The sequence below is a fragment of the Xenopus laevis genome, chromosome 9_10S (assembly GCF_017654675.1).
Source record: "Xenopus laevis strain J_2021 chromosome 9_10S, Xenopus_laevis_v10.1, whole genome shotgun sequence".
In the NCBI taxonomy this organism is placed as follows: domain Eukaryota; kingdom Metazoa; phylum Chordata; class Amphibia; order Anura; family Pipidae; genus Xenopus; species Xenopus laevis.
In genome coordinates, this window is record NC_054388.1 from 2,915,979 (window position 1) to 2,941,124 (window position 25,146).

Here is a 25,146-nt window from a genome sequence, read left to right on the forward strand (position 1 = left end):
CCCCTGGGAACAATGCTTCCTACTCTTTCTGCATGGATGTGGGTCTGAGCGCGACACACTAGCACTTGGTATGGGGACTGTTATCCAGAAACCCATTATCCAGAAGGCACTGACATCAGCAATGCTATTTGTCATAGTGATTTGTTTAATCAAACGATTAATGTTTTAATGTTCTTTGTAGACAATCAAGCTCATTTGCTACAAGCAGGGATAGAAGGTCTGAAGGACTGAAGGGTGCAAAGTTACACCCCATAGCACTCATACACTTCGTTTTTAAGCTTCTGTATATGATAGGTGCTGGTCCACTTTGAACCAGAATGAAAATAGAAGGCGCAGACCCCAGCTATGGCAGATACTAGGGTGCCTTTCCTGAGCACCCCTTGCACCTTTAGTGGTGCACCTGTGTTGGGAGTCCTGAATGATGCACACAGTAGAGACCAACATCTGCCCAAGTGACGCCTGTTCATGTGCCAGGCACGAGCATCATGTGGAAGAAAATTCTGGGAGGCCAAGGTGCAAATTGCAGAAAATATGGCACTTAGCACCTTCTTCCCTCCCTGGTTAAAAATTAGCTTGACAGCTTATAATACCCTGCTCATAGCAAAGCAACTGGGGTTTTAGTGTTTTTTTTTTATATTGTTTTCAGTATTATTTAGGCATAGTGCTGTGCATTGTAAAAAGTCATTGTAGACCCCAGGTTCCCATGCCTGCACTTCTGTAAGCCCCCAGCAGGTCCTGAATATTCTCTCTTTGTTGTTGCTGACCTGCACAGCTGGTATACAGAGACTTAGTTTACAAGCATATGTCATTGTGCAAAGTACATGGGTGCAATCCCCCAATCTTTTGCACTTGGATCACGGTCTTCAACTTTCATTGAATTGCAGCAGGTCTCGGTGCTCCAAAATGCAAGGGCTGCCTTGCTCTTGCACCTCTTAGTCCTTGCATTTCTGCCTGGGAAAATGGGAAATGGCCCCTATAATCTGATTAGCCCTAATGATGATACCAGATAATGTATTTGTGCCCTGGGCAGGGGTGCATTGGGACATTTTGCTACCCAAAGCTGCAGAAATCCCGTTATCTGTCCCCCTTCTTGGAACTGATAATCAGAAATCAAGTTTGGGCACGTCTCTAAAAACAGTGTGTAATGTTAGTTTCATTTAGAGAACAATGTTTATTGAAATGTTGAAAAAACTACAGGCACTTTCCTGCTTGTATGGAGAGCAGCAGTTCTGTGCTTTATGGCAGAAACCACTCCACTCAGACACAGATCCCGTATTAATTAGAAAACATAAACAAAACAAAAGAGATCTTTTTAAAATAGTATATTTTGATGGTCGTGCTTTATATATTTAACATGGAGGATGTTCATTATTTGGGAAACAATTGTGATGCCGTTGGAAATCAATAGTGAAAATACAATCTTCCTTATATGAAAGAGCTGCTTGTACTATTCACCAGTGTGTTTTGCACAATCTGCACAGTCTTATTGTACAGCCATTGTGTACATTGCAGAAAGCCTGACTCAGAGCTAACACAGCGGGAGGGAGGGGGCTGCGCAAGACAATGGATTCTTCTCACTCGGCTCCCAAAAGGTGACAGATCGTTTTCTTAGAAAATCAATTATATACTTACATACAGTATATTGCATATTATCAAGGGATATTCTTTAGCAGGAATCTCCGCTGAAAACGGCATAATTGCTGTTGGAAGCTTTACTTGTCGGTTTGGTTATATTGGAGAATGAGTAGGACCGGTGTTAGGGTGGGTCAATGGACATCTGCACTGGGTCTTCACATCACAATGCAGTCAGGCTGGTGCCCCCCAACTGAGGACAATTACTTAGTTAAATCTGGCATCAATCCTTTAGCTACATTTGCCCTTCTGTTGCTGGGGGCCTAGTACAAAGGATCCTTTGACCCTAGCCTAAAAGCAGCCCTGAATTGCTGTCGTTTTGCAGGTTGGACATACCCACCATAGTCTGAGATGGGACCCCAAGTTCCCTTCTTCCACAGCTTCCCACCTCTTCTCTGACTTTGGCCATAAGCTTGATCAAAATGTTATCATTAATGTTATATTATAACAACATTGTTTGGATTTCTCATGGTACCCCTGTGGGCTAGTCTGACCATAGTATGGGGGGTTTACAACCCTGGGGTACCCCTTAAGAGGTATATAGACTGGAGGAGTTTATATTCTATATCCGAGGTTCCCCCTGAAGCGGTATTCAGACTTGAGGAGTTTACATTATATATCAGAGGTGCCCCTGAAAAGATATATAGATCTGAAGAGTTTATATTATATATCAGAATTGCCCACAAAGAGGTATATAGACCTGAGGGGTTTATAATATATAGATGGGGTGCCCCTGAAGAGGTATATAGACCTGAAAAGTATATATATTATATAGAGATGCCCCTGAAGAGATATATAGACCTGAGGAGTTTGTATTCTCTACCTGAGTTGCCCTGAACTTCCTGAAGAGGTATATAGACCAGAGGTATATAGACTGGAGGAGTTTATATTATATATCAGAGGTGCCGCTGAAGAGGTATATAGATCTGAAGAGTTTATATTCTATACCTGAGGTGCCCTGAACTTCCTGAAGAGGTATATAGACCTGAGGAGTTTATATTATACTGTATATCAGAATTGCCCACAAAGAGGGATATAGATCTGAAAAGTATATATAATATATCAGAGATGCCCCTGAAGAGGTATATAGACCTGAGGAGTTTGTATTCTCTACCTGAAGAGGTATATAGACTGGGAAGAGTTTATGTTTTAGAAGTGAGGTGCCCCTGAGGCAATATATAAACCCCTGGAATATGAGCAGCTTTAAGTGTTGAGTGAAATGTTTTCCCATAGTACCCTGCTGCCTGCAGTAAACAGTAATAAAGCATAAATAAACAAGTGGCAAGGGCATGTAATTATTTAATGACACATGAGCAGCCACTTTGTGACTGAAACCCAACAGTGACAGGCACAGCCAATCTCCACTGGACTTCGAGCCCTCTGCCGCTTTGTTTACGGAACTACAGGCTCCCTCCCAGAGAAAGGCCCTTGTACATTGATTGGCTATATTATCTGTCATGGGCGGGGCGCGAGTTTGACACGGCGCCTCGTGATTGGTCGGAGTTCCTGTGTCCGGTACACGTGGGCTAAGAATCACGGGAGCGAGCCGGGATGCAGGTATGGCTTGTGCGCTATATTTGACGTCAGTGTTTGCTGTCCCGGCGATTAAAGCACCGAAAATGGGACGTTATTGGCTTCTGCGGTGCTTAGGGCGCAGGATACGCGTCATAAATCCGGTTTATTATGTGCAGGGATTGGGCAGGCCCGTTATACTGATACTTTACCTCACTGCAATGTTTTATATTTATTTCTGTATCAAACTGACTGAGCTTTAGTGATTGGGCGGGAATTGTGTCTGATTTGAGGTAAAATATATCTCCTTTCTTACTGAGACCCTCTCCCCCCTTATCCCCCTTAGGCTCACAGTGTCAGGCGCCTCTTTCCCTCAGATTTTTATATATATATTATAGCTTTATATAATGACGGCTACACAGATTCTCTGACACCTGAATAACATCTCCCCTAGAGATTATTATAGGCAATGGCAGGGAAAGGGTTACCTAGAGATTATTATAGGCAATGGCAGGGAAAGGGTTACCTAGAGATTATTATAGGCAATGGCAGGGAAAGGGTTACCTAGAGATTATCATAGGCAATGGCAGGGAAAGGGTTACCTAGAGATAATTATAGGCAATGGCAGGGAAAGGGTTACCTAGAGATTATTATAGGCAATGGCAGGGAAAGGGTTACCTAGAGATAATTATAGGCAATGGCAGGGAAAGGGTTACCTAGAGATTATTATAGGCAATGGCAGGGAAAGGGTTACCTAGAGATTATTATAGGCAATGGCAGGGAAAGGGTTACCTAGAGATTATTATAGGCAATATCACCGTCGCTTGATAGTAAAGTGTCAGTATTATGTTGGTCTCAATGCGCAGGAGGAGAAAGCGCTAATCAAATATTCTTATTGACTTACAGGACATACAGAATTTGCCGATTGATATACAGACCAGCCGGCTGCTCGGTAAGGGGAAATAAGGGATCTGTGGAGCCAATTCAAGGCTATTTTAAAGGAAAACAAGGGTTTTATATAGGGATGCACCGAATCCACCGGGCAGAAGGATTCAGCCGAATCCTGCTGAAAAAGGCTGAATCCTGGCCGAATCCCAACCAAATGCTGTATTCGGTGCATCCCTAGTTTTATATTTGCTGCATAAATGCAGTGACGGAACCCAAAGAAGTGACGGAACGAACCCAAAGAAAAGACGGAACCCAAAGAAGTGACGGAACGAACCCAAAGAAAAGACGGAACCCAAAGAAGTGACGGAACCCAAAGAAATGACAGGCTGCAGTGGGAGCTGCAGTAATCAGCGTGGGACAAGTGCCTGCCTCGTGCACACTACCTCCACCCCCCCCGTTGCTGCTGCTAGCCACCCCCCTCAAAAATGTCACTCCCCCCATCCCCAGTTGTCATCACCAGTAGTTGCCTCCCACCCCAAACTGTCACTCCTTTGCTGGCAGTCTCTGGGTGACAGGTCTGCTTGGAACTACCCCCCCCCCCCAAGCACCCTAGGCAGATCCTACCTGTGATTAACTTTAAATCTTGCCTCCCATAAGCTTCAACATGACATCTGTCGAGGCCGAACAAAGAGAATGCAGATTTTGGGTAACATCCTGGCTAAAATGCCTCCCATATCATCCAACGTAATGCACATTGTGATAGGGGGATCTCAGTTCCCATCACTGAGCAAATGCAGCCTGTGTATGATAAAAACCAATTGTTCTATCCCTTACCAAATGGTTCTATTCACGGTATATATATCTCACTGTATTATTCATTTTTTACTCAGTCTATCTTTTATGATGTACTATCAAGTGTTGCCTCCTTTTCTAGGGCTAAGAATATGCTTCTGGAGCAAATAGTCGGGTTGTACAATCTAAAGCAGCTACAAGAAAAAGAAATGTGATGTGCGCTGACCCATAAGATTCTATTCCTTCCATTTTAATAGGATTTCAATGTGTCTAAAAATGTAATAAAAGAGGTTAATGTAACGGCCGCTTGTGTGAATGGGCCCCCGAGGGGAGGAGGTCGCAGAGGAGCAAGAACACATAATGTGATCCTCCTGCAGCGCTGACTCAATTCTCCCTGCAGGAACACCACTCTTCTGTATGTGGGACCTCTGATTGGTTCAGCCTGCTGGCACAGGAATGCTCTGGTTTAGTCAGTGTCAGTGGGTCATATAAATGCAGCAACCACCATTCTCCAGTGATGTAAAACCCCTTTCCGTATTTACAATAGATGCAGATGGGGACAAACATTGCAACAAATTAAAATAAATACCCAGTAAAACAGATTAAGGGGCACTCTCTGCTCCTTGACCTTCTGTCATACCCAAACTGCAAATCATATGTGAGTGGGATGCAATTTGTAAGTAAGGAATCAAAATGCTCTGTGTGGCATAGCCCAAATTATGCACCTGTCTGTATATCTACATTAATAGCAGCTGTCACATGCCTCCTATGTTAAACTGCTTCTCTGGTATTTCTGCAGATTGGCTGGTGGACCGGCGCCACTGCACTCTAAAATGGCAAAGCAAAGTCCTGCAGATAAGAGAGAAGATCAACCAAGCCTTGCAGGACATGCCCGAGCACGATGAGATCCGGAGTCTGCTCTCAGGGACATGTGAGTGGCAGGGCTAGGATTTACATATGAGAGATGCTGTGTTTATTGGGGGCAGTAAACACTAAGCCATGTTGGTATCGGGTAGATCTTAAAGGAACAGTTCAGTGTTAAAATAAAAACTGGGTAAATAGATAGGCTGTGCAAAATTAAAAAGTTTCTAATATAGTTAGTTAGGCAAAAATGTAATGTATAAAGGCTGGAGTGTCTGGATGTCTAATACAATAGCCAGAACACTACTTCCTGCTTTTTGCAGCTCTCTAACTCTGAGTTAGTCAGTGACTTGAAGGGGGGCCACATGGTACATATCTGTTCAGTGAGTTTGCAATTGATCCTCAGATTCAAAAGCAACAAATTTGACCCATGTGGCCCCCCTCAAGTCACTGATTGGTTACTGCCTGGTAACCAATCAGTGCAAAGCATGAGAGCTGAAAAGCAGGAAGTAGTGTTCTGGCTATTATGTTACACATCCAGTCACTCCAGCCTTTATACATTACATTTTTGCCTAACTAACTATATTAGAAACACTTTTTATTTTCCACAGCCTATCTATTTACCCAGTTTTTTTTTTTTTTAAACACATCAGTTAATAGTGCTGCTCCAGAATTCTGCACTGAAATCCATTTCTCAAAAGTGCAAACAGTTTTTTTTTATATTTAATTTTGAAATCTGACATTGGGCTAGACATATTGTCAGTTTCATGTGACTTGTGCTCTGATAAACTTCAGTCACTCTTTACTGCTGTACTGCAAGTTGGAGTGATACCCCCCCCCAGCAGCCTAACAACAGAACAATGGGAAGGTAACCAGATAGCAGCTCCCTAACACAAGATAACAGCTGCCTGGTAGATCTAAGAACAGCACTCAATAGTAAAATCCAGGTCCCACTGAAACACATTCAGTTACATTGAGTAGGAGAAACAACAGCCTGCCAGAAAGCAGTTCCATCCTAAAGTGCTGGCTCTTTCTGAAAGCACATGACCAGGCAAAATGACCTGAGATGCACCTACACACCAATATTACAACTAAAAAAAATTCACTTGTTGGTTCAGGAATGACATTTTCTATTGTAGAGTGAATTATTTGCAGTGTAAACAGTGTCATTTAGATATAAAAACAACACCATAAAAATCATGACAGAATCCCTATGTATGTGCCCTAGGATTTAGCAGGTATATTTTAACTGTCTGTCAAAATACATTCCACTCTGCAACAAAAGCAAGATACATGATGGATGAGCTATAATTATGTACTGTATAGGGCATATTTTTGCTTTATTAGGGTTACAATGCAGGGTAACCTTGTACAGTGTGTCTTGGTTATAGGCCTTAGAGGGGCAATATACACCTGTGTGAAAATGCAAGGAACAGGCCTGTAGGTTTATATTTAAAATATATCCCAAATAGAAATATGAGGTCATTCCCACCTACCTCCAACGGCCATTGTCAAAGGCTGAATGCTTTAACGATTCATTTATTGTTATTTTAATATTAATTTATCCATATATTCACACTGTGCAGATATCAACTACTTCCACTGCTTGAAGATTGTGGAGATCCTCAAAGGAACTGAAGCAGCATCCAGGAATCTGTTTGGGAAGTATTCTTCTCAGAGAATGAAGGTGATTGACTCATTCCATGCAATTCATTCATCCCTCTGAAAATGTTAATTCTGAAAATCAATTACATTTTCTAACTGGTTCAAATTGATGTTGTGCAAATTTCGCTTTGGACTATCCCTTTAACACAAATCTAAAATTTCTTTGGAGCAGGCACTCAATGAAGGCAAACTTCCACCAGGCAGTGGACACAATAAAACTCTTTTTACTTTCAACTGACTGCCTGGTGGAAGTTTGCCTTCATTGAGTGCCTGCTCCAAAGAAATTTTCGGTTTGTCCGCTCCCCGTGCTGAGGGCTCAGGGCGGTGCACCTGGGCCACTTCTCCTATGTGGTGAGTTATCACTTTCAATTTGAAACCCCCCCAACTACAGATTTATTCAGAATAACCCTTTAATAAAGACCACATTCCCCCAGGCTCAGGCTGGATCATAATGGGCGCCTGTGCAGACCCGTCAGGAGAGGACCTTATCAGTACAGATGTGGTCCTCATGAAAATTTAAACTTCCTCCATATTCTGCCAGATATTGGCCAGAAAGGCTCATTGGAGGGGCCCATACAGGAGCAGATAAGCTGCCAACTTGGTCTGAAAGGGACACATCAGCAGCGTAAATTTACTGTGTATGGCCTCATCCTGCAGGACTAACCCTATAAATCTACTTCATGCAAAGCTACCCCTGTAACACAGCTTCTTGCAGATCGGACCATGTCACAGCTTTCTGCACGTCTTATAACCCGGCTCTCTTGCACTGTTAGCCATGCATCACAGGTTCCTTGCAGAATGATTGTAGTATATTGTGAGATTTCCTCTCTTAGCTCAATTGTTTGATTTCTATCATGGCATCATTGCTTATTATTCTCCTCGGTAGGACTGGCAGGAGGTAGTGTCCTTGTACCAGGCTGACAACACTTATCTGGGTGAGTCTGTTATGGAGTAGCAGGTTGGTGTGTGTGACAGTGCAGTGAGGTGAGAGCTCACAGTGTGTGCGAATCCTTTCTGCAGGGGAGTCAGCCAGTCTCCTGATGCGCAGCGTGAGCTATGAGATCCCATCTCTGAAGAAGCAAATGTCTCGCTGTGAGCAGCTGGCTCTGGAGAGTGAGCGCAGGGCAGTGGAATGCTTGCACGGAGCAGCAGAGCAGCGAGAACAATATTATAACAGCTGCAAAAACTATGGGATCAGTGTAAGAACATGTTGCCCTTACCTTTGTCAGATCTTAACTGAGCACGTCTTTTAGTGAAACAAAACTCTCCACCCCTCTGTATATGCAAGACATTATCTCCTTATACAGAATACTTCTCCTTTTACTGTTTGTGATTTCCATCTTTTATTTATTCCATCCCCTCCCAGAATTCTCTCCATTGTCCTTTCTGCTGCAAATATTCCTTGAGACAGTAACCTATAGAGACTTTACTTGCACTATACTATTTGTAGTGCACAGATCAGAACTAATTTCTGATTGAATGCCATGTGATACCGCACTGGGACCCAGATTCCATTACTTCTCTGAGGACAGCAAACACTTTTGCCTTTTGATTGGTGAATCTCTTTCTTTCCACCACCCTATCCCCTAGTTGCAATGTACTTGCTTTATCTCATTTATTTTCCCTGTGCAGGGTGAGGATATACAAAAAGAGCTGCTGGCGTTGGTTTGTGATGTTCCTTCCTTCCTGAGGCAGATTGGGGCTGATGCAGTAGGGTTATTGTCTGCTATTCAGCTGTACCAGGCCTGTGTGACCTTTGTCTGTGACAGGTGAGAAAATAGCAGAAAAGGAATAATGCGGGAATGGGACGATAGCAGAACCACAGTCCCCACTAGGACGTCCAAATGCATGGCTATTGTTTCATACTCTTTTTTTAATACATATGCATTTGTGTTTCTACCTTCTCTGGCATAGCATTTTTCACAGCTGTCCCTCAGATTTGCAGCCTGAATAATGTTCCCCTAGGCTTATAGAAATCGCATTTTGTTTGCAACTGCTGTCCAGTGGAGAACAGCAGGGATGCAGAGCCCCTGTCCACTTGTCACTGCTACTGAATGTATTAAATGCAGAGCTGAGGTCAAGTGAGCAGTTTGGCACTGAGCTCCACCTGTCACCAATGACTGGGGTTAAAAAACAGTGGAGCACAAAGACTTGGTCACTCCCCCCAAATGCTGGAAGAGCTGTATTTATAAGGGGTGGGCTGGTGGGAGGTATATAGACATCCCCCACACTGAACCCATCACTTGCACATCAGATTGGCAAGTTAGGAAACTCTGGGAGGAGTAGAGTGCTCAGGAGGCATGTCCTTAAAGGAACAGTTCAGTGTAAAAATAGCAACTGGGTAAATAAATAGGCTGTGCAAATAAAACAGGTTTGTAATATATTTAGTTAGCCAAAAATGTAATGTATAAAGGCTGGAGTGACTGGATGTGGAACAGAACAGAACACTACCTCCTGCTTTTCAGTTCTCTAACTCTGAGTTAGTCAGTGACTATAAGGGGGGCCACATGGGACATAACTGTTCAGTGAGTTTGCAATTGATCCTCAGCATTCAGCTCAGATTCAAAAGCAACAGTTATGACCCATGTGCCCCACCTCCTCAAGTTACTGCCTCGTAACCAATCAGTGCAAAGCATGAGAGCTGAAAAGCAGCAAGTAGTGTTCTGGCTATTATGTTACACATCCAGTCACTCCAGTCTTTATACATTACATTTTTGGCTAACTAACTATATTGGAAACATTTTTTATTTTGCACGGGCTCTCTATTTACTCCGTTTTTATTTTTATACAGAACAATTCCTTTAATGCCCACCCTATGGCAGATGGTTAGACAAGGGTTGCTAGTGCTGTCACTGCTAAAATCAGTATGAGATGCAAATCTCAGCAAAGTTCTTGACATAAGTGCTTAGTGAATGAGCGCTAAGGGGTGCATCTGGGGTCTTTGTTAATGCTTCAGTTTCATCGGTCTTTGTTTGTAGGAGTGAGGAGTGTGTGGCACCTGTACAATTGTTGGAATGATAGAAGGAAGTAAGGTTGGTAAGTGGAGTATAGAATGTGGATATGAAGTGAAAGGCAAATATCTGAGTTATTGGCAGGATGCACACGGATTCGCTGAGACCATTCCTGCAAGTAGAGGGCTCTTGAGTGTAGAGAAGGGGGCAGTTAAATAAAGGTTAAAGGGGATCTTTTGCCAAAATGAAAATTTACTCTCCCCCTCTGAGCAACCTGTCTCTCTTCATTTTTGATTGACAGTTAGGGCTAATACATCCTTTGGGGTTACACCCTTAACAAAGGTGCTCACTCTTTAAAATAACCGGCTCTGATGTAAATCCTGTTTCTTTTGCCAGATGGTGTTTGCCAGAGCCTGTTCTGTTACCTTTTGTTTATTCTGCTAAGAAAGGGAGCCCCCCTAAAAGACATATTAGACCTACCTGCCAATCAAAATCTGACCCAGACCTCAGCATGAAGAGAGCATAAAGAATGACAGGTTCTGGAGAGTCAGATACTGAAGAGTAACTTGATTATTTCTTAAACTTTAACAGAATATTTAATTGTTGGTATTTAGAAAATGTATTATTTCAGTGAGATAAAATTTATATTCAACTTTCATTTTCACGATAGAGCCCCTTTAAGTGAAAAGAACAGAGATGTCGGTGAGAAAGGTATTACCTGTGATATGGAGAAAGACAAGGGTTAAAGAAAAGATTAACAAAGACATTGGGGAAATAAAAATGCAGAGATTTATATATGGAAAGGAGTTTGTTAATAATTCTGTTTCCCCATACAGCTCACCTGAAAAGGCCCTTCCCCTCCTTCGGCATGTGCAGAAATGCGGAGATACCACTGTCTATGAGTGGCGTGTGGGGAGGGCACCAGAGAGGGTAGAGCGTCCTGATAAAGGGGAACAAGCGACCCCACCATGCCCCGAAGAAGGAGAAGTAAGTTTGTGGAGCAGAGTCAAGGGGCACCCATTCTTTTATAGGGTCTTTAGTACTTGTGTTATTGACCCATTCTTTCCTTTATTAGATCAACTGGGGAGATTTTGAGGTGCAACCATCAACAACAGCTGAAATAGAAGCAGGGCCTGACAGTATGGCTACAGGAGACATAGACTGGGGCATCTCTCTAGAACCAGAGGTACAGGGAGAATGTCTTAATAAGCCAATGGATCTGTATGAATTTGCTAATTGCTTAACTCTACATCATATATTGCTCCAAATCTTCTCAGGCTGCAGAAGTGGGCGGCATAAACTGGGACGCAGGGGAGGAGCCTACTGCAATGATCACTCTGCTCGAAACTGGAACTGATGGTAAGCTCTGTGCTGTTTTACTCCCAGCAGGTGTCGCTGCATAGCACCCATGGTAAACGCCAATGAGCAAAGTATCTCTTAATACCGTTACTTGTTACTATTGTTAATTAAACTGCATTACATTTTTTGTAATTGAAAACGAGTCTTCTAAGAAAAAGGAGAATTAGGTCAGGTTTTATCTCATGGCAGGCAACATCTAGCACTCTAAAATAGTTCTGGCTTAGTTGTTTAGGTGACTCTGCATATCCAGGGAAACAAAATGAGTCTTCCGGGTATATTTATCAGAACGGTTAGAGATCACCACAGTCCACAAGTGTGAAATTCTACCACTCTCCATTCATTTCTATGGGATTTTTACAAGCATAATTATCAAATGGCAAACTTTCACTTTTACCCATTGATAAATACTCTTTTGAAAATCCCTTAGAAATTAATGAAGAGTGGCGGAATTTCATACTAGTGGACTGTGGTAATCTTTAACTTCACTCTTTGATAAATATATCCCTTTGTTTTGGTCTAAAGCTGGCCATAGACCTTTCTGAAAAAGATCCTGGAAAAGATCTTTAATTTCAATACACACATCTAGAGCTAAATCGTCAGACAAGTGGAAACAAATGAATTCTACCTGTTTCTAAAGATTCAGCACTAACAATGGCTGATGTTCAACATTTTCCAGCCAGCCCGACGAGCCGACTGATATCCAACTCTTCTGCTGATATCGGTCGGCTCGTCTCCCACTATACACAAACCGAATATTATACCAAAATTTGTCCAATATTATTGGTGCGTCTATAGCCACATTTAGTCCTCGAGGTGACGGTATTAGACCTTCCCATTTTCACAACTGCTCCAAGTGATGTGATCCCAACTTTGGTCTCAGTTGTGCCAGATGAATCTCCCTATTGGGGCACTGGAGACCAACGAGACACTACCCCATGTTTTTCTTTCTCACCTCTGGTCTCGGTTGCCCCAAATAACGGAATCCTATTTTCTTATTTCTCCCAGGTGTTGCTCGTGGTTCAGACGCTCTGTCGGTCCTAGAAAGTACAGACACAAGAAATCAGTTTGTTGATGAACTAATGGAGGTGAGTTTTCAGTCTTTTGCTTTTTTCTCTGCCACTATTTCCCATCTTACAAAAAAGCGGCGGTTGTGGGAGCACTCCAAGGCTAAGTTAAATCTAGCCCTCAGACTGAAACCAATGCCAAGGTTCGGGAGACACTTATCCCAAGTAATGCTACTATGCAGAGAGGTACAAGCCCTTTTATACTATGACCAGAGGTAAACTGGTGGTATGGTGGCTTATCTACTTTATGATCATAACTAAAAACCCCTGTTTTTGTAAACACGTGCACTTGCATTTATACTGAATTACTCATGAGACGGGACCAGGGAATGTGCATTGATTCATTTGGCAAATAGGTAGCACTTTCATTGTATTTAAACACATTTTAACTTGGAGTTGCACCCACAACCCCCTTTTTGTATTTCCCATCTTCCCTACTCGGTGTAATATTATCACTGCTTCCCTTTGCAGTTAGAGTTGTTCCTGTGCCAGTGGCAACAAAGCATGGACTGCGACACAGACATTGTCACTATAACACAATTCCAGACAGCCCCATCTATCCTGCAAGGACAGACACAGGGGAAAGTGCTTGCCATGCTATCTGTTGTGCGGGGCTTGATTGGCCAACTGACAGACACACGGATGCGCCAGCTGTTCCTGATCCTGGCATCTCCCAGGTGAGTTCCTGAGTAGTCATGGTATAGGTAGGCACTGGAGGGTGGGGGTATGCATGGATGTGTTTGGCAGCTGGGCAATGTGTGGCGTTACTAACATGATGCTGTATTTAGATATGTGGACCGTGTGACGGATCATCTGCACCAACGCCTGCGACAAGCACAACTGCTGGAGAAGAAGAGTGTTTCTTGGGTGGAGAGAGGCAGAGCAGCTCAGGAAGAGAGGCAGAGTCTGGAGCCCAGGCTGTCCCTTCTACAGGAGAGAAGCCGGGAGCTAAAGAAGAAGGTGAGCCTGGTTGCATGCATTGTAGATTGGAGCAGAGAATAGAGCAGTGATCCCCAACCAGTGGCTTGTGAGTAACATGTTGCTCTCCGACCCCTTGTATGTTACTCACAGTGGCCTCAAAGCAGGTGCTTATTTTTGAATTCCAGGCTTAAAGAAAAGCTTTAGTTGCATAAAAACCAGGTGTACTGCCAAACAGAGTCTCCTGTAGGCTGCCAGTCCAATTAGGTGCTACCAATAGCCAATCACAGCGTTTATTTGGGAGCCCCAGGAAATGGCATGCTTATGTTGCTCTCCAACATTACTTTACACGTGAATTTGGCACACGGGTAAAAAAAGGTTGGGGACCCCTGGAATAGGGGCTGGTGTGGACTGTCCTGATTGGATACAGAAGAGCAGGCAAAGGCTACTGGGACGATGTAGTTGTAGTAGTAATCACTAAAGACATAGGCCTACCTCTCCCTCTCTGTTTTGCAGATTGAAGCAGACCTGTCCAAGAGATACAACAACCGCCCTGTCAATCTGATCGGTACAGGCCTCTGACCTTTATGTTTTCAACTCCAATTAAAAAAAAAAAGCATTATTTTGGTAAAGTCTGAATGTCTTTTATGCTGAATGGAACGTAGCCTCACTGCACCACGACCGACCGTTGCAGTCCTTATTGTTTGCCCCACTCACCACTCTCTTTCAGTCTTTTTATTTCCCTCCAGTCCTCTCCCCCCCTTCTCTTATCATACATGTCTCTGCTGTTCCCCTATTCTCTCATATCATAGCACATTGTGTGATACATGCTTTTCCCCTCTCTCTCGCTCCCTAATTACATCCCATCAGAATGACAAGTGACCTGTCATTGCTCATTATTCTGGCTGCTTGTTATCTCCACGCTCGTGGGGAGCTGCCCCCTCCAGCCGGACAATGAGTGATGGCATCTATTAATCAGCATCCTTGCGGAGCATTACCGGAGCACGGGGCTCTGCACACTTTGTGCCCCACCAGCGGAGATGTGGGTGGGCGCTGTGCAGGGCTGTGGCTAATGATACGTCTGGGGACCCTCAGAAAACTGGTTAGGATGCTGGTGCTGATCCAGACCCTGTTAAAGTGGTCAGTCCTATATATGTATATATCTCAAGCAGTCCTGTTCTATGCTAAGCATAATGAGATGCTTCAACGCTGAACTCTTTAGTTATTCCTATAATGTAGAATAAAAAGAGTATAAAACGCCTTCTCTGTTGTCTTATAGGGATATTCCATGTGAGTCTATTGTTGAACTGCAGCCCTCATCCCTAGACCTTAGATCCCTGGGTTAGAGGAATTTACCTCTGAGTGGTGGACAATGGTGTACAAATCTGGAGCAGTTTTTATTGTACTGTTCATACATTATAGCAGGTTGCACGTATGTCCAAGAACCTTTCCTCAGCCAGGTCCTGATTGGTAAGGAGTAGTATATCTTACCTGCTCAAGCTGTTGTAGAACAGCAGCTCTCTTTATTCCTGGCCCTCTATGTCACAAAGTATTCTGGGAGTTGTAGTTCAGCAGCAGGATATTGATAGGGTTGCTGGATCTATCCATTAGTTAAGGGATCCGCAAGACAGCAAGTGCAGTTGATTTGACTTATTTCTACAGATATCCCATGACCTGGATGAATGAGAATCTTCACAAACACCCACAACGTATGTTAAAGGGGAAGATCCGGCCCGGGGTATAATGATGGCAAGTGAGTAATCGATGCAAGGAGTGAAATCCATCTCTGCGCTACTGCATTTATTTGTTGCTGCTGCTGCTGCTTCACAGGTCAGGCAGGGAGAAATCTCTAATTAATGAGTTTATATTCCTGTGTTTCATGCAGGGAAGGTGTGGGATGTGGATTCCAGCATGAAATATGTAACATTCCAGTGCATTGCCCTCAGACTCCTTTACTGTTGGCATATGCCAGTGCCCTTGTGTATCACATGGGATCACTTCCCTCGCTGCCATAAGGTGCTTGTGTGTGTGTGTGTGTTGCAGATTACCCAGAATTCCGCTGTGTTTTGGGGAGGGGGTGCAGCGAGTGGCATGTCAGTGTGACAGACTGAGTGTCATCCCAGCGCAGGACACACAGCTCTCAGCTGCCACTTGCATTGTAATTACCAATTAGGGCTCAGTCCATCTGCTCCTGGGTGACTCGCAGACCTTTCTCTTAATTAAACCTCTGGTGTTATCTTTCCTCAATTAACTGCTGCCCAGAGCACATGGTGTGTATATGTGTAATAATCTGAATGTACAAGTGTGTTACTGTGTGTGTGTGTGTTTGTGTGCTCTCTCCACATGGGCCAGATTGGCTTCATGCATCACAGTACTACTTGCTCTGCTCTCTAATAATACTGTATTCTCCCCATACCTCTCTGCTCTTTAGCTATACACACAGGCACCTCTCTCTGCTCTCTAATAATACTGTATTCTTCTTATACCTCTCTGCGCTCTAATAATACTGTATTCTTCTTATACCTCTCTGCTCTCTAATAATACGGTATTCTCCCCATACCTCTCTGCTCTCTAGCTATACACACAGGTACCTGTCTCTGCTCTCTAATCATACTGTATTCTCCCCATACCTCTCTGCTCTTTAACTATACACACAGGCACCTGTCTCGGCTCTCTACTAATAATGTATTCTTCTCATACCTCTCTGCTCTCTAATCATACTGTATTCTCCCCATACCTCTCTGCTCTTTAACACACAGGCACCTGTCTCTGCTCTCTACTAATAATGTATTCTTCTCATACCTCTCTGCTCTCTAGCTATACACGGGCACCTGTCTCTGCTCTCTAATAATAATGTATTCTTCTCATTCTTCTCTGCTCTCTTATAATACCTTATTCTTCTCATACCCCTCTTCTCTCTCGCTATACACACTGGTACCTGCCTCTGCTCTCTAATAATAATGTATTCTTCTCATACCTCTACTCTCTAATAATACTGTATTCTCATACCTCTCTGTTCTTTAGCTATACACACAGGCGCCTGTCTCTGCTCTCTAATAATACTGTATTCTTCTCATACCTCTGCTCTCTAATAATACTGTATTCTCTCCATACCTCTCTGTTCTCTAACTATACACAATGGCACCTGTCTCTTCTTTCTAATAATACTGTATTCTCTACATACCTCTCTGTTCTCTAATAATAATGTATTCTTCTCATACCTCTGCTCTCTAATACTACTATATTCTCTCCATATCTCTCTGTTCTTTAGCTATACACTATGGCCAATGCTGCTCTTTCTTTGCTTAACAATAACTATCCTTTCCTTTCTCTGCTGATTCACTTTACTCCTTATGTCCCTTCTCCCTGCTGAAGCTACAGATCATACTGGGATCTGATAACTCTGTATCGCCCCTGTACACTCTGTCTGATCACTAGTGCCCCACTCTGTCTGACAGTTGCACCTACACTGCCCGTTCTGTGTGAGTTTGGAGATATACAGTCCCTGTGTAATGCTGAAGCTGTGTCTTTCTCTACTAATTCTGTTTTACACTTTTATCAACACTGTTCTGCTAAATGTATGTGAGGATTTCATCCCCTTTGTGGATCTGGTTAGTGGGAAGAGTCGCTCCTATTTAGCCTGCGCTTCTCCTGCTCTTATTGTTTAGTTGATCCGGGTCTCTGCCTCCCTGGCAGTTCTCACATTGATCATTAACGGTCTCTATGAAAACAGAGTGTCTCTTGCAGCAGTCTGACAGCTGGCACCTCTCCTATTGGGGGATTGTTAGAGTGTCAGCTCCCGTCACTCACGCAGACACGGGGGAAACAATGAAAGTGTCAGAGAACAAGGGGCCGAGCTGCAGACTGGCTGTCGTGTCTGTTCCCCCTTCCAACTTCTCTATTGACGGCTGCCATGTTTGCTGACTCCTTGTGTGTGTGTGTATATGTGTGTGTGTGTATATGTGTGTGTGTATGATCTCATACACTGCCTTTTATTTACGCCTGTCATCATTATCAGCTGTGCCAGCCATTGTATTGTGTCTCTCTGTGTGTTATAGACTTGTCTCGCCAGTCTGGAGGTAACGGTTGTGTGTCTGTCTGTAAGGAACATCATTGTGTAGTACAGGAGTGTGTGGTACAGGAGTGTGCGGTACAGGAGTGTGTGGTACAGGAGTGTGCGGTACAGGAGTGTGCGGTACAGGAGTGTGCGGTACAGGAGTGTGTGGTACAGGAGTGTGTGGTACAGGAGTGTGTGGTACAGGAGTGTGTGGTACAGGAGTGTGTGGTACAGGAGTGTGCGGTACAGGAGTGTGCGGTACAGGAGTGTGCGGTACAGGAGTGTGCGGTACAGGAGTGTGTGGTACAGGAGTGTGTGGTACAGGAGTGTGTGGTACAGGAGTGTGTAGTAAAGTTGGTATTTGTGATAAACCTGAACTGAGCCAAGCGGCTTTATTTGTATGGAATTTGTGTACTAGGAAAGCTCAGCTTCAGTCGGGGGCCATGCTGGTTCAGGGTCCATTTGACTTGTACACACACTTCTCTACAGGGCCCCCATCAGGAATCACAGGGGCCCCATCAGTGAATTATTCAAACTCGATTCCAATTTTAATTTCGACATTTATCAAACTCTGGCCCTTTAACAATTCGAATTTGACTATTCGCCACCTCAAACCTGCCGAGTTCATGTATAAGTCAATGGGAGAGGTCCAGGGACCAATTTGGACGTTACCAGCCTTCCTGACACTTGAGTTTTTTTCTATTAGAATTCGAGTTGGTAAAATTAGTGCGAGTTTTAGAGATTAGATTTTTTTTTTGAAAACCGCCCATCCAATTTTGAGTATATTCGAATTTAATAGAGTTAAAAAAAAAAACTCACATAAATTCAAAATTCGACCTTTTGATAAATGTGCCTCCAAATCTATTGGCCAGTATCTACGAATTTCTGACCCACTTATGTTCCCTTGCTCTGTCCTGATCCCCCCTCCTTAAACATTAGCCAATGGTTTCATAGATAAATTAACATCATGGACAACCCAACCAATGAATGATGAACCCGCCCCTTTCCATCATCCTAACATCAACCCCCTCTGACAGACCAAGTCCAATCAGAGCCATTCAGATTTGCATTATCTTGGGAGTGGGATGGGTTCAATGCTGAATACATTAAATCAGAGGATAATGGGGACGGGGTGGATAATACATTGATTATAATATAATGTAATAATATTAAAGGTACAGTGATGGCAGCTCTATGTTTACTCATCATAATGTTATACTATTAAGCCATTGGCTGCTCCCCAAGTGGGCTTTATAATTGTCCAATGAGAGTCCATCATGTTGGCCATGTTTCAATAGAGTGCCTATTTGATTTTCTAGACAATCCTGGGGACAATTGAGTGATTTTAGGTAATTTTTAAGGCATAGAAATCTTGTGAGATGTCGTTTCTTTTTCAGCTGGGGCTTGTGGAGAGGCTAAAGCAACATGAGCAGCTGAGTCTCCTGATATTTGCCAATGGAAGGCTGGAGACATGGCTAAAGCTTGGTGCTGACTGTCAGCTACATTCTCAATTAGTATAAGCTCTGTGCCAGCTCACTGCTGCCCCCTGTCTGCCAGTACTGAGAACAGCAATGCTATGTCTTTACAATCCACTATATCCCCTCTCTCCCCAGTCTCCCATTGTCTGGAGGGAAGAATGAATGCGGCTGTTTGCTCTTGAGACATGCATTTAAAGGGGAACTATCACAAAAATGTAATATAATCTTCATCATACTGAAATAAGAAACTTTCTAAATACAATCCATTAAATATTCTGCATTGTTTCTGAAATAATCAAGTTTATCTTCACCATTCCTCTCTCAGCATCTGTTTCTCTTCATTCTGTCTTCATTCAGGAGTTGGGAGTCAGATGAATGATCCAATATATCTTATAGGGAGGCTCCTTTTGTCTAGAAGATGTATTAGAGGTCACTCTATTAAACTCACCAGACATCATGTCTCTCTACATGCAGAATTTGTGCAAAAGGCAGTTATTTTGTTTGTACTGGAATCAGTTATTTGAGTGAGCTCTAATACATCTGCTGGGAAAGGAGCCCCCCTATAAGATATATTGGATCTAACTGTCAATGAATATCTGAGAGTATGAAGAGAAACAGATGCTGAGAGAGGGATAGTCAATATAAACTTGATTATTTCAGAAACAATGCAGAATTTCTAATCGATTGTATTTAGAAAGTTTCTTACTTCAGTATGAGGAAGCTTATATTACCTTTTCCCATACAAAGGCCAATAAAAGCTGCCGATTTAGCCTATATTAGACCGAGTCGGCAGCTTACCAGTCCCCGCATGGGGCCCCTGAAAATCGTCAAACTAGCAGATCTGCCTGTCTATGGCTCGCTTCACTCAAGCAATATCTTAGGGAACACAGAGTACAAGGATGTGATCCCTTATCTGGAAATCCCCAGGTCCAATGTGTTTTTGATAATAGATCCTCCGGCTGCACTTGACCTTGCCCTTCAGAACCCCCAACAGTACAGGGTTTGGGGCAACCTAGTTGGAGCTGTCCCTCCATTTCTGATCAATCTAGCAGAAACCTGCACTGTCTCTAGTAATGGAGGAGTGGAGCTAGCAAGTGGTGCTCTACATCTTAACCTCTCCGTCTTGTACCTGCTGCAGGATGATAATGGCAGGACCTCGTATCCAGAAATAGCTTGTTCTGTCCCCAAATCTTCTGAATAACTGTAAGTCACAGTGTCAGAGGCATTGCCACAATATTATCTACCTCTGTGTTCAATGTGCTCAGGAATTAAAACGGATTCTGATTGGACGTGGAGGAAACGAAACGATGATGACATTGGCCTGTGAAGTCATGGGATGAATGGGTTTCCCAGGTTACACTGCTTGGATGGAGCCAATAATTTAACCACCACATCTGCTTCTTTGCTGTGGTAAAGGGATAGTTCTGCCCATGTGTGGCCTGAAATAGGGTACGGAGTGGTGAGACCTGTGACCAATACCAGAACCAAAGAGAAGATGCAACAGAGTCGTTAGAGCATATTTCATTCTATCTTCAGCCTATGAGAATAAGGATCATAATGGAAAACTCCATCTCCAGTGCCCCCTAGTGACAAGCTAATGGAATATAGTACAACTGCCAATATTGTACCCAAATGTCAGCTACCCCCCATTGCCTCTGCTTGCCAACACCATGGGTGTGCCAGTCTCTAGCATTCCAAGATGGACATGCATTAACCCCTGGATACAAGTGTGTCTAATGGGTGGAATCCACACAACAATCAGACTAAGAAGAAATGCCGAGTCCTGTGTGTGTGGGGGATGGGGAATGAGTTTACACTGGATTCCTTCCAAGCAGCAGCTCCGATATCTCACGCCTCCCGTGTAAGACACTAAAGTCAAATCATTAGGTGAATGAGACCAGTAATGACAAGTACTTGGTGTCTGAAAACTGGAGAGTACAACACTTTAAATTGGTCCACTTGGGTTATGGAAAATTGTATAAAAAGGACATAGAGCTTGGGCTCCTAGTAGGGTTGCCACCTTTCAATAAAATTTGCACCGGCTGGTGCTGGGGGCAGTAAAAAGAGGCGGGATGTGACGTCAAAGGGGACGGGGAGTGATTGCAAATAGGGCGGAGTCGCGGCGTGCGATTTGATGTGACGTCAAAGGGGCGGGGCAAGACGTCAAAGGGGGCGGCGTGCAACTAGCCAGGCGCCGAAGAAAAGGTAGATTTTCTGCAGATTGGGGCAGGCCAAGGGCTTTAGTTAGGGATATTACAAATTTACCGGCAGCTACATTGCCGGTAAATTTGTAATACCGGCAATACTTGGCGGGGGTTTTACCGGCTAGGCCAGGTGGCAACCCTAGCTCCTAGCAGGCCCGGACTGGCAATCTGTGGTTTATGGCAAATGCCAGAGGGGCTGCTGGATGGTTCCATAGAAAGTTACCATATAGTTAGGGTTGCCACCCGGCTGGTATTTTACGGGCCTAGCCGGTAACACACCTGCCAAGGCCGGGGCTGGTATTACAAATTTACCAGCAATGCAGTTACCCTTTAAAAAAAAACCTCGGTCTGCCCCCATTAGCGCAGAACTTACCAGTGTTCTTCACATTGCCGCGATGTTGCTCGGCCCCATTTTGCGTCACGCTGTGTTGCCCCGCCCCTTGTTGCGTCATGGGGCGCTTCCTTTTTGTACCCGCCCCCCACCGGCCGTTTTTTTTATCAGTAAAGGTGGCAACCCTACATATAGTGGGCTGGTAGGGGGCTGTTTGGGCCTCTGTGTACTTGGAATGGCAGGACCTATTTGGACTCACAGCCCTTCTGTCTGAAATGTAAACAACAAAAAGTAGACTCATTTTGGAGTTGTCTTAATGTATACAGGGTATGGTTAACCATGGAGACGTTTTTGAGTCTCAAATTTAAGCTCCATATTGAATTAAGCCCAAAATTTGCACTACATCTGTATTCTCCAGGACTCGATCCAAAGGGGCGACCCAAACCCCAAAGTGATTTTATTGCTCAGCCTGATTTTGTTGTTTATAACAAAGAAATGATTGTTCTTAAATTGTCTCTCTGAATTCATCCTCCTTTAACAGACTCAGTCCCTTTCAACTCTGCTGGCGAGAAGCAATAAGGATTAAATCCGCAGAACCCCATCTGAAAAACCCCTCTGAAAAGAAGATTTACTGAAACGAACGTCAATATTCTGGGACCAAATCGATTTCAAACCAAGTATTCTGGGCTTGTTACGGTTATAAAGTGGTTAATCTGGTGTGTCCATCAAATGTCGTTTCCATTCCTTGTTGTAGGATTGCAGATAATTCAACGTCATTCGGTAGTTAGGTTGTTGGTTTTGGTTTCATTTACTCGTTTGTAATCTAGTAAACGGTTTAGGAGGCCAATGAAAAACTAGATTTTATTTTCCTTTCTGTGCATTTAGCCACAACAAGTTGTATCGGAGTGCCTCGTTGTATAGCTTTTGTTCTTTGGTTTGAAATCCTGATTGTTTAATATGAAAAACAAGAAAAACATTTAAACAGAATGAGGCAGGTAACGGAACTGTGACTCGGTTACCAGCACTTTCCTGGCAGAGATAGTGGAAATGAGGAGAGAACATGGGGGATCTGATTGTTAATCTCCAACTTAAAGGAGAACTAAACCCTTAAAATGAAAGTGGCTAAAAATGGCCTATTTTATATAGTGAACTTATTACATGAGGTTAAAGTTTGAGCTTGTCAATAGCAGCAATGATCCAGGACTTCAAACTTGTCACAGGGGGTCACCATCTTGGAAAGTGTCTGTGACACTCACATGCTCAGTGGGCTCTGATTGGCTGTTGAGAAGCTAAGCTTAGGGCTCGTCACTAATTATCCAGCAGAAAATGAGCTTCCCTGGCTGTAATATAAGCTGATGCTACAGGTTTGCTGATTATTCAATTCTGATGCTAATTGCACTGGTTTCTGTGCTGCCATGTAGTAATTATGTGTATTAATTACTAATCAGCCTTATATTGTGACATTTCTATTCTATGTGTACTGTTTATTCTGAGTGGCTCCCTAAGCTCAGTAAGTGACAGCAGCACAGAGCATGTGAATCAGTGAATCAGCAGAAAAGAAGATGGGGAGCTACTGGGGCATCTTTGGAGACACAGATCTTTACTGCTAAAGGGCTGTGGTTGCCTTGGGCTGGTACAGAAGCACAAAACATCATGTACAACATTTCTACCTACTTCTTTAGTTAGGCTTTAGTTCTCCTTTAAGGTGAGGAAACAGCACAAAGCACACACACCTTTAAGCCCCAAACGCGCACCCTTTAGCAAGGATTGTTATACATTACTATAAGCTTATACCAACTGTTCCGTGTAGGACCTTGAACCTGTATATTTTATATTCCTTACTAGCTGCTTTCAAAGTAAAACTCCCAAACTTGGCTGCCCTTTTATTAGACACCAGTGGGATCACATGACTATAGCTGGGAGGGGTGGGAGCTACAACATGGAGCTGGTCACTTTTTACATTACAATTGCCTGTGTAGGCAAAGCGAGATATTCGGGAGTAGAAATGTACATTAACCTATTTCTGCTCAGTTTCAGGAAGTCAAACTTCCGGTCACTCATCGGAATGATCAGGTTGCTGTGCGGGAGCGGGAGACCGTTCTGCTGCTGGTGAGATTAGAAATGCAATGGATAAATAGACTGGCCACTAGAGGGTTAAACAGAGAGTCTATCCCCATATGCCTCTATCCTACAATATGTATCTGTTGTGTAACCTTATTCTTTACACACATGTGACAGATCCGAGGAGATGATAGTGATGCAGAAATATTCCCACTGACCTACAACTGTATAGAAGCTTCTTTATTATCAGTGAAAGGACACCAATATATTCCTATATATATATATATTCTCTGAATGCTGATTGAACAGCAGATGGCGCCAGAGGATAACTTTTGGTGATGATCAGGTATATTGTAACTGGATACAAGGTGGCAGTTAGGGAAGCCTTATTACAGTGAGATGACAGTCAGGCTGCCTAGTGGGGTCGTACTGCCCTTTCAAGGTTCTTCTCAGAATTCTTATCAAACACACTTTCCCTACTATATCAGCGGGTATAAAATGTGTTTTTACTGTGCAGGAGACTGGAGAATTGTTTGGCAATGGTGAAAAGGTGGCAGCGGCAGCAGCAGCAGAAACAAATTGGTTTGAGGGGAAAATAGTATTAAGTTCCAGAAGGGTTCAGAGCCTCAAAACACATGCTTTAATTTATAGGGTCGGACCCCCTAGAGGGGCTCAAAGCAGGGAGTAGTAGGGGCCCATAAGATGAGCAAATATAGAGAATTCTCTTGGAAGAGGAACAATGTGACCCAATAGGTTTGCTTCTCACACCCAGGGTAACAATCAGTGGGCCGAGACATCACTCACAAAACTGACACTTGCCTCGCTGAACCCACCAGCCGAACATCATTGGAGCAAATTGGATGAACATTTGTCTGAAAGCTTTTTTTCCCCTTTATTTGGGTGCAGTGCCAGCCTCTAATTATAAAACTCATTTGCAGAGACATCTGGCCGTGTTTTTCAACAATAGAAATAACGACACTAATCCAAAGAGATTCTGGATAGCTCGGATAGCAGCGAGGAATGGCAAAGGCAACTGCCATGAACTACAACTCCCAGCATGCTTAGCCAGTCACCTGACACAAGGCCACTTGTTTGACTCAGACAGAGAGTAAAGGAGACATTTCTCAGCCATTTGTTATTGGCAGGATAACCAGAGCTCTATCCAGGCTCACGCTATGCCTGATGTTTTGGGGCAGGTGCTTCTAAGTAGGGATGCACCCAATCCACTATTTTGGATTCGGACAAACCCCCAAATCTTTTGCAAAAGATTTGTACGAATAACGACCCAGAATGCAAATTTGCATATGCAAATAGAATCCTAATTTGCATATGCAAATAGAATCCTAATTTTCATATGAAAATTAGGGATGGGA

General features: G+C 43.5%; 1 protein-coding gene across 2 annotated transcripts; it reads left to right on the forward strand.

Moving 5' to 3' along the window:
* The first annotated feature begins 3,097 nt into the window (after positions 1-3,097).
* Positions 3,098-14,264, forward strand: cdk5rap3.S (CDK5 regulatory subunit associated protein 3 S homeolog). 2 transcript variants are annotated; one of them, XM_041578045.1, is made up of 14 exons: positions 3,098-3,189; positions 4,051-4,096; positions 5,624-5,755; positions 7,272-7,372; positions 8,237-8,285; positions 8,371-8,549; positions 8,983-9,119; positions 11,138-11,288; positions 11,377-11,487; positions 11,579-11,660; positions 12,666-12,745; positions 13,196-13,401; positions 13,513-13,684; positions 14,159-14,264. In XM_041578045.1, the coding sequence occupies exons 1-14, from the start codon at positions 3,184-3,186 to the stop codon at positions 14,222-14,224; spliced, it is 1,518 nt and encodes a 505-aa protein (XP_041433979.1). In that variant the 5' UTR covers positions 3,098-3,183; the 3' UTR covers positions 14,225-14,264. The 2 variants fall into 2 exon arrangements, with proteins under 2 accessions (XP_041433979.1, XP_041433980.1); XM_041578046.1 differs by lacking the exon at positions 3,098-3,189 and adding an exon at positions 3,224-3,437.
* The last annotated feature ends 10,882 nt before the right edge of the window (positions 14,265-25,146 follow it).

Excerpts from the sequence above, each read along its gene's own strand:
- cdk5rap3.S (XM_041578045.1), top strand. Across the intron at positions 11,488-11,578 it reads GCATCTCTCTAGAACCAGAG|GCTGCAGAAGTGGGCGGCAT; the intron begins GTACAGGGAGAA and ends AAATCTTCTCAG. Across the intron at positions 12,746-13,195 it reads TTGTTGATGAACTAATGGAG|TTAGAGTTGTTCCTGTGCCA; the intron begins GTGAGTTTTCAG and ends TTCCCTTTGCAG.